General features: G+C 42.7%; 2 protein-coding genes across 2 annotated transcripts in view; one reads left to right on the top strand and one right to left on the bottom strand.

The window, feature by feature from the left end:
• LOC145866022 (tripartite motif-containing protein 16) overlaps positions 1-9051 on the bottom strand; it is a 13143-nt gene extending 4092 nt beyond the window's left edge. The window contains exons 1-2 of the mRNA XM_082970903.1: positions 8354-9051; positions 7826-7921 (exon numbers count right to left, since the gene is read on the bottom strand). Coding sequence (XP_082827029.1) covers positions 7826-7921; positions 8354-8950 — 693 coding nt within the window. The 5' untranslated portion in view covers positions 8951-9051. The remainder of the gene's footprint in view (positions 1-7825; positions 7922-8353) is intronic.
• A 2356-nt stretch (positions 9052-11407) lies between these two features.
• LOC145866033 (tripartite motif-containing protein 16-like) overlaps positions 11408-15000 on the top strand; it is an 11311-nt gene continuing 7718 nt past the window's right edge. Inside the window, exons 1-2 of the mRNA XM_082970916.1 lie at positions 11408-12039; positions 12473-12568. Of these exons, the coding sequence (XP_082827042.1) occupies positions 11443-12039; positions 12473-12568 (693 nt within the window). The 5' untranslated portion in view covers positions 11408-11442. The remainder of the gene's footprint in view (positions 12040-12472; positions 12569-15000) is intronic.

Here is a 15000-nt window from a genome sequence, read left to right as displayed (position 1 = left end):
AGAGAGAGAGAGAGGGAGAGAGAGAGGGACAGAGAGAGAGAGGGACAGAGAGAGAGAGAGAGAGAGAGGGACAGAGAGAGAGAGAGAGAGAGGGACAGAGAGAGAGAGAGAGAGAGGGACAGAGAGAGAGAGAGGGAGAGAGAGAGGGACAGAGAGAGGAGAGAGAGAGAGAGGGACAGAGAGAGAGAGAGGGAGAGAGAGAGGGACAGAGAGAGAGAGGGAGAGAGAGGGACAGAGAGAGAGAGAGAGAGGGACAGAGAGAGAGAGAGAAGGACAGAGAGAGAGAGAGAGAGAGAGAGAGAGAGAAGGACAGAGAGAGAGAGAGAAGGACAGAGAGAGAGAGAGAGAGAGAGAGAGACAGAGAGAGAGAGAGGGAGAGAGAGAGGGACAGAGAGAGAGAGGGAGAGAGAGGGACAGAGAGAGAGAGAGGGAGAGAGAGAGAGAGAGGGAGAGAGAGAGGGACAGAGAGAGAGAGGGACAGAGAGAGAGAGAGAGAGAGAGAGGGACAGAGAGAGAGAGAGAGAGGGACAGAGAGAGAGAGAGAGGGACAGAGAGAGAGAGAGAGGGACAGAGAGAGAGAGAGAGGGACAGAGAGAGAGAGAGAAGGACAGAGAGAGAGAGAGAGAGAGAGGGACAGAGAGAGAGAGAGAGGGACAGAGAGAGAGAGAGAGAGGGACAGAGAGAGAGAGAGGGAGAGAGAGAGGGACAGAGAGAGAGAGGGAGAGAGAGGGACAGAGAGAGAGAGAGAGAGAGGGACAGAGAGAGAGAGAGAGAGGGAGAGAGGGACAGAGAGAGAGAGAGAGAGGGACAGAGAGAGAGAGGGAGAGAGAGGGACAGAGAGAGAGAGAGGGACAGAGAGAGAGAGAGAGGGACAGAGAGAGAGAGAGAGAGAGAGGGACAGAGAGAGAGAGAGGGAGAGAGAGAGGGACAGAGAGAGAGAGAGGGACAGAGAGAGAGAGAGGGAGAGAGAGAGGGACAGAGAGAGAGAGGGACAGAGAGAGAGAGAGAGAGAGGGACAGAGAGAGAGAGAGAGAGAGGGACAGAGAGAGAGAGAGAGAGAGGGACAGAGAGAGAGAGAGGGAGAGAGAGAGGGACAGAGAGAGAGAGAGAGAGAGAGGGACAGAGAGAGAGAGAGGGAGAGAGAGAGGGACAGAGAGAGAGAGGGAGAGAGAGGGACAGAGAGAGAGAGAGAGAGGGACAGAGAGAGAGAGAGAGGGACAGAGAGAGAGAGAGAGGGACAGAGAGAGAGAGAGAGGGACAGACAGAGAGAGAGAGAGAGGGACAGAGAGAGAGAGAGAGAGAGAAGGAGAGAGAGAGAGAGGGACAGAGAGAGAGAGAGAGAGGGACAGAGAGAGAGAGAGAGAGAGAGGGACAGAGAGAGAGAGAGGGACAGAGAGAGAGAGAGGGACAGAGAGAGAGAGAGAGGGACAGAGAGAGAGAGAGAGACAGAGAGAGAGAGAGAGAGAGAGAGAGGGACAGAGAGAGAGGGACAGAGAGAGAGAGACAGAGCGAGAGAGAGAGACAGAGAGAGAGAGAGAGAGAGAGAGAGAGACAGAGAGAGAGAGAGAGAGAGACAGAGAGAGAGAGACAGAGAGAGAGACAGAGAGAGAGAGAGACAGAGAGAGAGAGAGAGACAGAGAGAGAGAGGGACAGAGAGAGAGAGGGACAGAGAGAGACAGACAGAGAGAGAGAGACAGAGAGAGAGAGACAGAGAGAGACAGAGAGAGAGACAGAGAGAGAGAGAGAGAGAGGAGAGAGAGAGGGAGAGAGAGAGGGAGAGACAGAGAGAGACAGAGAGAGAGAGAGAGAGAGAGAGACACAGAGAGAGAGAGAGAGAGAGAGGGACAGAGAGATAGCAGTTAGTTAATAATATCTCTACTTGCAAATTCATCTTCTGCACATCTATCACTCCAGTGTTTAATTGCTAAATTGTAATTATTTCGCCACCACGGCCTATTTATTAACTTACCTCCTTTATCTTACCTCATTTGCACAACTGTATATAGACTTTTCTATTGTGTTATTGACTGTACGTTTGTTTACTCCATGTAACTCTGTGTTGTTGTTTGTGTCACACTGCTTTGCTTTATCTTGGCCAGGTCGCAGTTGTAAATGAGAACTTGTTCTCAACTGGCCTACCTGGTTAAATAAAGGACTTGTTCTCTACTAGCCTACCTGGTTAAATAAAGGACTTGTTCTCAACTAGCCCACCTGGTTAAATAAAGGACTTGTTCTCAACTGGCCCACCTGGTTAAATAAAGGTTTCATTAAAAGTCTGGCAATAACTTAACTTTTCATTAATTAGACAGACTCCTCTAAATTATAAATTAAATAAAATAACCAAAAAAAAGAGTTAAATGCTAAGTACTATACATAGGTTTTATTTAAAAATAACAATAGAACCTATTTAGTACTATAATGGTATTTACTAACATAATATTATTACTATAATAGTTTCTAAAGGGGTTGTAGGCTACCCTACCCTAGAATTAGGGTTCAGGATAAAACAGGTTATACGTAGGGTTAGAGTTTCTGTACAGCACTTTGTGACATCTGCTGATGTAAAAAGGTCTTTATAAATACATTAGATTGATTGTTAGGTTCAGGGTATTTAAAGAGATAAACTGTATGGGTTTATATCTCTCTTGCTCCTCCCTGTGGTCTTCTGTGGGAACTACATACCTCATTCACCACACTTGATAGACTCATAATCTGAGGTAGCAACTGAGTCAGAGCTACAAATCAATGATCTCCACCTATCCATTAGGTTTACAACTCAGTGAACCTGCGCAGCATTCTCTCTATTTGATGCCTACGAACCAACAGATTTCAACGATTATCATATTACCCAGCAGCCATTTAGAAACAAATAAAAAAAGGTTATTTCTTTTTATTCTTTCTTCTGACTGTTTAAATCGGACACATCTTGAAAAAGAGAACAGAGACATGCGATTTGTTGAGAATTTACACATTTTTATATAATAAAAAATATATATATACAGTTAACCATGACCAGAACATGTTTAACGTTTGAAGGCTTTGCGCCAACTATCCCTGTAGGCCACTACAATCAATAACCAGGTGAACAGTAAGCTTCCTCACCAAGTAGCTGTAACCTAGTTAATAACAAGTTACCTGAGGTAAACCTACAAGGATAGTTAATAATAACTTACCTGAGGTGAACCTACCAGGATAGTTAACCTGTTAGGGCTAGGGGGAAGCATTTGCACGTCTGGATAAAAAAAATGTACCCGATTTAATCTGGTTACTAATCCTACCCAGTAACTAGAATATGCATATACTTATTATATATGGATAGAAAACACTCTAAAGTTTCTAAAACTGTTTGAATGGTGTCTGTGAGTATAACAGAACTCATTTGGCAGGCAAAACCCTGAGACATTTTCTGACAGGAAGTGGATACCTGATGTGTTGTATTACCTTTAAACCTATCCCATTGAAAAACACAGGGGCTTAGGAATATTTTGGCACTTCCTATTGCTTCCACTAGATGTCACCAGCCTTTACAAAGTGTTTTGAGTCTTCTGGAGGGAGATCTGACCGAACAAGAGCCATGGAACGATGATGTCCCATTAGACACCTGGCGCGCGAGTTCATGTTGGGTACCCTCGTTCCAATACGTTTTAAAAGAGTATGCATTCGTCCACCTTGAATATTATTCATGTTCTGGTTAAAAAAAGGCCCTAATGATTTATGCTATACAACGTTTGACATGTTTGAACGAACGGAAATATATTTTTTCCCCTCGTTCATGACGAGAAGTCCGGCTGGCTTAGATCATGTGCGAACAAGACGGAGATTTTTGGACATAAATGATGAGCTTTTTTGAACAAAACTACATTCGTTATGGACCTGTGATACCTGGAAGTGACATCTGATGAAGAGAATCAAAGGTAATGGATTATTTACATAGTATTTTCGATTTTAGATCTCCCCAACATGACGTCTAGTCTGTATCGCAACGCGTATTTTTCTGGGCGCAGTGCTCAGATTATTGCAAAGTGTGATTTCCCAGTAAGGTTATTTTTAAATCTGGCAAGTTGATTGCGTTCAAGAGATGTAAATCTATAATTCTTTAAATGACAATATAATATTTTACCAATGTTTTCTAATTTTAATTATTTAATTTGTGACGCTGACTTGACTGCCGGTTATTGGAGGGAAACGATTTCCTCAACATCAATGCCATAGTAAAACGCTGTTTTTGGATATAAATATGAACTTGATAGAACTAAAAATGCATGCATTGTCTAACATAATGTCCTAGGAGTGTCATCTGATGGAGATTGTAAAAGGTTAGTGCATCATTTTAGCTGGTTTTATGGTTTTGGTGACCCTGTCTTTGACTTGACAAAACATTACACACAACTCTTGTAAATGTACTGTCCTAACATACTCTAAATTTATGCTTTCGCCGTAAAACCTTTTTGAAATCGTAAAACGTGGTTAGATTAAGGAGATGTTTATCTTTCAAATGGTGTAAAATAGTTGTATTTTTGAAAAATTTGAATTTTGACATTTATTTGGATTCAAATTTGCCGCTCTTGAAATGCACCTGCTGTTGATGGAGTGCACCACGGGTGGCACGCTAGCGTCCCACCTAGCCCATAGAGGTTAATAATAAGTCACCTGAGGTAAACCTACAAGGTTAGTTCATAATAAGTTACATGAGGTAAACCTACAAGGATAGTTAATAATAAGTTACCTGAGGTAAACCTACAAGGATAGTTAATAATAAGTTACCTGAGGTAAACCTACAAGAATAGTTAATAATAAGTTACCTGAGGTAAACCTACAAGGATAGTTCATAATAAGTTACCTGAGGTAAACCTACAAGGATAGTTCATAATAAGTTACCTGAGGTAAACCTACAAGGTTAACGCGGGCTGGAAGAGAATTACTTCAAAACCACAGCAAACAGCTGGGACATATAGTAATATTATATATATATATAATATTATATCACTGGGCTCCTCTGTGCTAACAAACCCTGTGTACCACCCCTCCCCTGTTTAACCTTGAATTTCGTTCAGAAAAACACTTCCACATTTAGCAAAACGAACCAACTCTTTACGGATCTGTTCGGTGGTAATAAACGGAGGCAGATTAGACACCACTACTCTTGTCGAAATCAGCACCAACACAACCCCTCACATAAATCATACTGGTAACTAGCCGGGTAACAAGACTCACCTTTTACATTACCACAACCACCGCCTTGTTCATTCTGGATACAGAGTGTTTATGTTCCTCTCCCACCTGTTCACCGACCAGGATCAATAATTCCTCCACACCATTCTCCACAACGCACCTGAAGAGACAGCGTTTCTTCTCCACTCGGTTGAGGACATCAAACTACCCTACTCCCTCCTCAACTCTAACCGATAAACAGAGGAAACCAATAAACAAACCCTCCCACCATGACAAAATACATTTGGAAAATAGGCAAAAGAATAGCTGCACTCTTTACGAACGACAAAACCTCACGTTACCAACTTCTTCTTCTTCTATGGTATAATGGAGGTCCTCAAACCAACGTTAAAGGAGTGTGGCGCCTCCTACTGTGCTGGAGTGTGTTCAATCACGGTTTACACCATTTCTAAATCCTCCTACCTAACTCAGTACTTCTGAGAAAATAAAAAAGATCCCTACTAACTTCTAATAGACCCTCCCCCAACCCCCAAATCCCTTCCAAACCCCCATCCAACCCCATCCAACCTCAATGACCCTACACTTCAATCTTTCCCTCTCTTCAACATCCTTACAACAATATAACAACACATGCTCCACCGTTTCATTGACAATACCCTCCATTTACATTTTAGTCATTTAGCAGACACTCTTATCCAGAGCAACTTACAGTAGTGAATGCATACATTTGAATTTCATACATTTTCATATATATTATTTTTTCCCCCCATGGGAATTGAACCCACAACCCTGGCGTTGCAAACACTCTACCAACTGAGCTACAGGGAAGGCCAGACACAAACCATTCACATGCTGCCAGACCAGGTGGAAGGACCAGTTCAATGTACAATGTCCTAAACACAATCGAGGAAACACCACCTCTTCCTTCCTAATCTGACCTTTGAACCTTGGTCCACCGACCTTTCTTTGGAGGGCATATAAATGCCGTCCCTTGTGCTCAGAGTCCCATCTCTTCTGCCACACATCTATCAAAATGTCTCTGATCTCACATTTGTCCTCACCTCTACCCAGTGGAACATTAATATATATTATATCTTGTTTTAAAGTTATTTTAGCTAACTAGTCTACAATTTCATTCCATTCCACACCTGAATGTGCTGGGACCCAGCAGAATCTCACTACTAGACCCATTCTCTCAATTCTCCATAATAACATTAATACCTCCAATAGTAGGTCACTCCTAATAGATTTACCAGATGATAAACTATTCAATACAGACAGAGAATCTGAGGATACTATAACTCTAACAGGCTGTACGTCCTCCACCCACTGGAGGACAACTATTATCACCAACAGTTCAACTGAGTACACTGACAGTTCATCTGTTAGTCTTCTACATATCTGCACATCACATTCAGGAAGGTAAACACCTGCTCCTGTGGGCCCACTATCTGGGCCCTTGGATCCATCTGTGAAAAGAGGTAAAAAAAGCATAACAACTTCTACCAATGTAATTGTCAACCAGTTTCCCTTTATCACTGACTTCTGACCCAATCTTTCCTTTTGTCTACCAAGGTTAGATCAACAACAGGATCTGGGAGTAACCATGGAGGAACATCCCCTATCACCACAGAAAGGGCCAACCTCCAACTCCCTGAAACTACTCTCATCAGCAAGCTTTCCAACTGTCCAACCAAAACCACTGCCTTGTCTACTAGTATATTCCCAACAGTCATCTAGAACAGTAGCAGTGGGATGCTCAACCTCACAGCCTTTCAACCCAATAAGCTAATGACAATTTATTACGTCGTATATCCAAAGGCATCTCACCTGCCTCAACTGGACTATAATATAAATCCATGATATTTTGGTATACAAAATGGGAAAAGGGGAAATTATGATAATACTAAAAAACACCCTTCTAACTAACCCTACACTCATTAAAACCCCACTACCCCATTCCACTACTTTGACCCTATCTGCTCCTGCACCAGGCCAACTAACCCTACACTCATTAAAACCCACTACCCCCATTCCACTACTTTGACCCTATCTGCTCCTGCACCAGGCCAACTAACCCTACACTCATTAAAACCCACTACCCCATTCCACTACTTTGACCCTATCTGCTCCTGCACCAGGCCAACTAACCCTACACTCATTAAAACCCACTACCCCATTCCACTACTTTGACCCTATCTGCTCCTGCACCAGGCCAACGACCTGGGAGGAAGGGACACCACCACTCAACACACCCTGGAACTCTTCTGAAGTCAAATCTAGTATGACCAAATACTTCTCTGCAGCTGCCACCAAAACATATTTTTTTTCAGTGATTTACATTCCATTTCTGCGGTACAGTTGATAACCATTTGCTATGAACACTAAGAAGCCAACCTTACTGAAGCATATATCCCTCGTTGGCCCGTCCCTCTGTGCTGTCACAGATCTACTACTCACAGGGATCCTCTCAGGATCCTTCAGCCTTGACCCATCCTCCTCTACTTTCTTCACTGCCTCAGCAGTGACAACCTGTTCCCAACAGTGGGGTCAGTGGGATTGGATAGGGGCCCCTCTACCTCTCTCTCTCTCTCTCTCTCTGACTGGAGGAGACAGGTGAAATGGTGTGTCTCCTCTGGTCAACAATACTCACCTTGAGAGACTCCACAGCCTGTTGGAGCTCCTTCAGCTCCTTCTCTCTCTCCTGGAATCTCTGCTGGACCTTCTGCTGACTCATCCCCAGCTGCCTCTGTGGAGAATCACTCTTCAATGAGCTATCAAGCTTTATTAGTCCAGTAGATCAATAGTATAGTAATGTGACATAGGGCCCATAGAGAGGAAGGTCTAAACAATGGATGGTCCATTTACTAAATGATATTTATTTGTTGCTATGTGAATGATTATAGTTTTTATGGTAGGACTACATGTATCAACAGGTTGAGACTGAACTTTGGACTCATAAAAGAGCATTCAGAATGATAATAGTGTTTGACATTATAAAATGGTGATACATCTGGAGAATCTGGGTTAACATATCAATATACTCAAGGTTTGTGTTCATATTTGTTCTGCTGAGGATTCATTTCATTTGAATGATCTCATATTCAAACAGCCTTAGTTCCTACTGTATCTTTAATTCTTTGTTTATCAGACAGTCACCAATAAGTTGTTCTGGTCTTACCTGTTTCTCAGTCCTCTCTGCTGCAGCTGACACTGTATCATGGCCTTTATGTTCATCCATTGTACACAGATAACAGATACACTGCTGATCGGTACGACAGTAAACCTCCAGCAGTTTGTCATGATGAGAGCAGATCTTCTCCTGTAGTTGTGCGGTGGCTTTGACCAGCTTGTGCCTCTTCAAAGCAGGAGATTCGTAGTGAGATTGGAGGTGAGTCTCACAGTAAGAGGCCAGACACGCCAGACAGGACATGAGTGCTTTCTGCTTTCTGGTCCCAGTGCAGACATCACACGCCACATCTCTAGGTCCAGCATAGCACAGAGCAGGAGGGGGAGCAGCCTGGAGTCCTGTCTTCTTCAGTTTCTCCACCAGCTCAGCCAACATGTTATTTTTACTCAGCGTAGGCCTTGGAGTGAAGGTCTCTCTGCACTGAGGACAGCTATAGACCCCTTTCAGAACATCCTGATCCCAGCAGCCCTCAATACAGCTCCTACAGTAACTGTGTCCACAGGGGATGGCGACTGGTTCCTTCAGTAGATCCAGACAGACAGAACAACAGAACGGGTCCTGGTCCAGCAGAACTCCCTGTTGAGCCATTTGGACGGTTGTTCACTCTCACACAGACAGACGAGACAGAGACTCAGATCAGTTTCGTTTCCTCAGAAGAGAGTTTGTGAAGGGGGATGGACTTCCTGGTTCTGCCAGAGGGGTGGGGTTAGAGGGAGGGAGGGGTTAGAGGAATGCAGGAAGAGAGAGAGGAACTGCATGCAACATCAAGAGGGAGACAAATAGTTTTGTTCCAATGTTAGAGCCCTTAACATGGAACAAATGACATAATGAATCTTAAAATGTGAGTTGTTAGAATATATGAAGGGTAACAGTTTTCTATGAAGTACGTATGTATCATTATTTTAATGACCTTTATAATGCCTTATAAATCAATAAGTCCTGAGGAGGTGTGATATATGGTTATTATACAGTACCGCGGCTAAGGGCTGTTCTTAGACAATACACAACACGGATTGAGAATTATCTAACACTTTCAACAATACAATCACATTTTATTTTATTGGTTTCATACACATATTTATCAGATGTTATTGTGGGTGAAGTGAAATGCTTGTGTTCCCAGCTCACAGAGGGCAAATCTAAAAAGTCAATGAAAATATTAGGACAAGCAATGATATATATATATATATATATATACACTGTGTACTGTGATGTGATGCATAGACAATTTGGAGTACATCTGTAGTATATCTGAAGAATAGTAGATGTACAGCAGTAGTTATATAGGATGAACCATGACTAGAATACAGTATATACATATGAAGTGGACAGCAGTAGTTATATAGGATGAACCATGACTAGAATACAGTATATACATATGAAGTGGACAGCAGTAGTTATATAGGATGAACCATGACTAGAATACAGTATATACATATGAAGTGGACATCAGTAGTTATATAGGATGAACCAGGACTGGAATACAGTATATACATATGAAGTGGACAGCAGTAGTTATATAGGATGAACCATGACTAGAATACAGTATATACATATGAAGTGGACAGCAGTAGTTATATAGGATGAACCAGGACTAGAATACAGTATATACATATGAAGTGGACAGCAGTAGTTATATAGGATGAACCATGACTAGAATACAGTATATACATATGAAGTAGACAGCAGCAGTTATATAGGATGAACCATGACTAGAATACAGTATATACATATGAAGTGGACAGCAGTAGTTATATAGGATGAACCATGACTAGAATACAGTATATACATATGAAGTGGACAGCAGTAGTTATATAGGATGAACCATGACTGGTTCCTGGCTCCTCCTACTGTATAACTACTGCTGTCCACTTCATATGTATATACTGTATTCTAGTCATGGTTCATCCTATATAACTACTGCTGTCCACTTCATATGTATATACTGTATTCTAGTCCTGGTTCATCCTATATAACTACTGCTGTCCACTTCATATGTATATACTGTATTCTAGTCCTGGTTCATCCTATATAACTACTGCTGTCCACTTCATATGTATATACTGTATTCTAGTCATGGTTCATCCTATATAACTGCTGCTGTCTACTTCATATGTATATACTGTATTCTAGTCATGGTTCATCCTATATAACTACTGCTGTCCACTTCATATGTATATACTGTATTCCAGTCCTGGTTCATCCTATATAACTACTGATGTCCACTTCATATGTATATACTGTATTCTAGTCATGGTTCATCCTATATAACTACTGCTGTCCACTTCATATGTATATACTGTATTCTAGTCATGGTTCATCCTATATAACTACTGCTGTCCACTTCATATGTATATACTGTATTCTAGTCATGGTTCATCCTATATAACTACTGCTGTACATCTACTATTCTTCAGATATACTACAGATGTACTCCAAATTGTCTATGCATCACATCACAGTACACAGTGTATATATATATATATATATATATCATTGCTTGTCCTAATATTTTCATTGACTTTTTAGATTTGCCCTCTGTGAGCTGGGAAAACAAGCATTTCACTTCACCCACAATAACATCTGATAAATATGTGTACGAAACCAATGAAATAAAATGTGATTGTATTGTTGAAAGTGTTAGATAATTCTCAATCCGTGTTGTGTCTTGTCTAAGAACAGCCCTTAGCCGCGGTACTGTATAATAACCATATATCACACCTCCTCAGGACTTATTGATTTATAAGGCATTATAAAGGTGATTAAAATAATGATACATACGTACTTCATAGAAAACTGTTACCCTTCATATATTCTAACAACTCACATTTTAAGATTCATTATGTCATTTGTTCCATGTTAAGGGCTCTAACATTGGAACAAAACTATTTGTCTCCCTCTTGATGTTGCATGCAGTTCCTCTCTCTCTTCCTGCATTCCTCTAACCCCTCCCTCCCTCTAACCCCACCCCTCTGGCAGAACCAGGAAATCCCTCCCCCTTCACAAACTGTCTTCTGAGGAAACGAAACTGATCTGAGTCTCTGTGTCGTCTGTCTGTGTGAGAGTGAACAACCGTCCAAATGGCTCAACAGGGAGTTCTGCTGGACCAGGACCAGTTCTGTTGTTCTGTCTGTCTGGATCTACTGAAGGAACCAGTCACCATCCCCTGTGGACACAGTTACTGTAGGAGCTGTATTGAGGGCTGCTGGGATCAGGATGTTCTGAAAGGGGTCTATAGCTGTCCTCAGTGCAGACAGACCTTCAGTCCGAGGCCGACGCTGAGTAAAAATAACATGTTGGCTGAGCTGGTGGAGAAACTGAAGAAGACAGGACTCCAGGCTGCTCCCCCTCCTGCTCTGTGCTATGCTGGACCTAGAGATGTGGCGTGTGATGTCTGCACTGGGACCAGAAAGCAGAAAGCACTCATGTCCTGTCTGGCGTGTCTGGCCTCTTACTGTGAGACTCACCTCCAATCTCACTACGAATCTCCTGCTTTGAAGAGGCACAAGCTGGTCAAAGCCACCGCACAACTACAGGAGAAGATCTGCTCTCATCATGACAAACTGCTGGAGGTTTACTGTCGTACCGATCAGCAGTGTATCTGTTATCTGTGTACAATGGATGAACATAAAGGCCATGATACAGTGTCAGCTGCAGCAGAGAGGACTGAGAAACAGGTAAGACCAGAACAACTTATTGGTGACTGTCTGATAAACAAAGAATTAAAGATACAGTAGGAACTAAGGCTGTTTGAATATGAGATCATTGAAATGAAATGGATCCTCAGCAGAACAAATATGAACACAAACCTTGAGTATATTGATATGTTAACCCAGATTCTCCAGATGTATCACCATTTTATAATGTCAAACACTATTATCATTCTGAATGGCCTTTTATGAGTCCAAAGTTCAGTCTCAACCTGTTGATACATGTAGTCCTACCATAAAAACTATAATCATTCACATAGCAACAAATAAATATCATTTAGTAAATGGACCATCCATTTTTTTAGATCTTCCTCTCTATGGGCCCTATGTCACATTACTATACTATTGATCTACTGGACTAATAAAGCTTGATAGCTCATTGAAGAGTGATTCTCCACAGAGGCAGCTGGGGATGAGTCAGCAGAAGGTCCAGCAGAGATTCCAGGAGAGAGAGAAGGAGCTGAAGGAGCTCCAACAGGCTGTGGAGTCACTCAAGGTGAGTATTGTTGACCAGAGGAGACACACCATTTCACCTGTCTCCTCCAGTCAGAGAGAGAGAGAGAGAGAGAGGTAGAGGGGCCCCTATCCAATCCCACTGACCCCACTGTTGGGAACAGGTTGTCACTGCTGAGGCAGTGAAGAAAGTAGAGGAGGATGGGTCAAGGCTGAAGAATCCTGAGAGGATCCCTGTGAGTAGTAGATCTGTGACAGCACAGAGGGATGGGCCAACCAGTGATATATGCTTCAGTAAGGTTGGCTTCTTAGTGTTCATAGCAAATGGTTATCAACTGTACCACAGAAATGGAATGTAAATCACAGAAAAAAATATGTTTTGGTGGCAGCTGCAGAGAAGTATTTGGTCATACTAGATTTGACTTCAGAAGAGTTCCAGGGTGTGTTGAGTGGTGGTGTCCCGTCCTCCCAGGCCGTTGGCCTGGTGCAGGAGCAGATAGGGTCAAAGTAGTGGAATGGGGTAGTGGGTTTTAATGAGTGTAGGGTTAGTTGGCCTGGTGCAGGAGCAGATAGGGTCAAAGTAGTGGAATGGGGGTAGTGGGTTTTAATGAGTGTAGGGTTAGTTGGCCTGGTGCAGGAGCAGATAGGGTCAAAGTAGTGGAATGGGGGTAGTGGGTTTTAATGAGTGTAGGGTTAGTTGGCCTGGTGCAGGAGCAGATAGGGTCAAAGTAGTGGAATGGGGGTAGTGGGTTTTAATGAGTGTAGGGTTAGTTGGCCTGGTGCAGGAGCAGATAGGGTCAAAGTAGTGGAATGGGGTAGTGGGTTTTAATGAGTGTAGGGTTAGTTGCCCTGGTGCAGGAGCAGATAGGGTCAAAGTAGTGGAATGGGGGTAGTGGGTTTTAATGAGTGTAGGGTTAGTTGGCCTGGTGCAGGAGCAGATAGGGTCAAAGTAGTGGAATGGGGTAGTGGGTTTTAATGAGTGTAGGGTTAGTTGGCCTGGTGCAGGAGCAGATAGGGTCAAAGTAGTGGAATGGGGTAGTGGGTTTTAATGAGTGTAGTGTTAGTTGGCCTGGTGCAGGAGCAGATAGGGTCAAAGTAGTGGAATGGGGTAGTGGGTTTTAATGAGTGTAGGGTTAGTTGGCCTGGTGCAGGAGCAGATAGGGTCAAAGTAGTGGAATGGGGGTAGTGGGTTTTAATGAGTGTAGGGTTAGTTGGCCTGGTGCAGGAGCAGATAGGGTCAAAGTAGTGGAATGGGGTAGTGGGTTTTAATGAGTGTAGGGTTAGTTGGCCTGGTGCAGGAGCAGATAGGGTCAAAGTAGTGGAATGGGGGTAGTGGGTTTTAATGAGTGTAGGGTTAGTTGGCCTGGTGCAGGAGCAGATAGGGTCAAAGTAGTGGAATGGGGTAGTGGGTTTTAATGAGTGTAGGGTTAGTTGGCCTGGTGCAGGAGCAGATAGGGTCAAAGTAGTGGAATGGGGTAGTGGGTTTTAATGATTGTAGGGTTAGTTAGAAGGGTGTTTTTTAGTATTATCATAATTTCCCCTTTTCCCATTTTGTATCCCATAATATCATGGATTTATATTATAGTCCAGTTGAGGCAGGTGAGATGCCTTTGGATATACGACGTAATAAATTGTCATCAGCTTATTGGGTTGAAAGGCTGTGAGGTTGAGCATCCCACTGCTACTGTTCTAGATGACTGTTGGGAATATACTAGTAGACAAGGCAGTGGTTTTGGTTGGACAGTTGGAAAGCTTGCTGATGAGAGTAGTTTCAGGGAGTTGGAGGTTGGCCCTTTCTGTGGTGATAGGGGATGTTCCTCCATGGTTACTCCCAGATCCTGTTGTTGATCTAACCTTGGTAGACAAAAGGAAAGATTGGGTCAGAAGTCAGTGATAAAGGGAAACTGGTTGACAATTACATTGGTAGAAGTTGTTATGCTTTTTTACCTCTTTTCACAGATGGATCCAAGGGCCCAGATAGTGGGCCCACAGGAGCAGGTGTTTACCTTCCTGAATGTGATGTGCAGATATGTAGAAGACTAACAGATGAACTGTCAGTGTACTCAGTTGAACTGTTGGTGATAATAGTTGTCCTCCAGTGGGTGGAGGACGTACAACCTGTTAGAATTATAGTATCCTCAGATTCTCTGTCTGTATTGAATAGTTTATCATCTGGTAAATCTATTAGGAGTGACCTACTATTGGAGGTATTAATGTTATTATGGAGAATTGAGAGAATGGGTCTAGTAGTGAGATTCTGCTGGGTCCCAGCACATTCAGGTGTGGAATGGAATGAAATTGTAGACTAGTTAGCTAAAATAACTTTAAAACAAGATATAATATATATTAATGTTCCACTGGGTAGAGGTGAGGACAAATGTGAGATCAGAGACATTTTGATAGATGTGTGGCAGAAGAGATGGGACTCTGAGCACAAGGGACGGCATTTATATGCCCTCCAAAGAAAGGTCGGTG

Source organism: Salmo salar, unplaced genomic scaffold (genome assembly GCF_965601325.2).
Source record: "Salmo salar unplaced genomic scaffold, fSalSal1 ptg000117l, whole genome shotgun sequence".
Lineage (NCBI taxonomy): Eukaryota > Metazoa > Chordata > Actinopteri > Salmoniformes > Salmonidae > Salmo > Salmo salar.
This window is presented reverse-complemented; position numbering and strand designations above follow the sequence as displayed.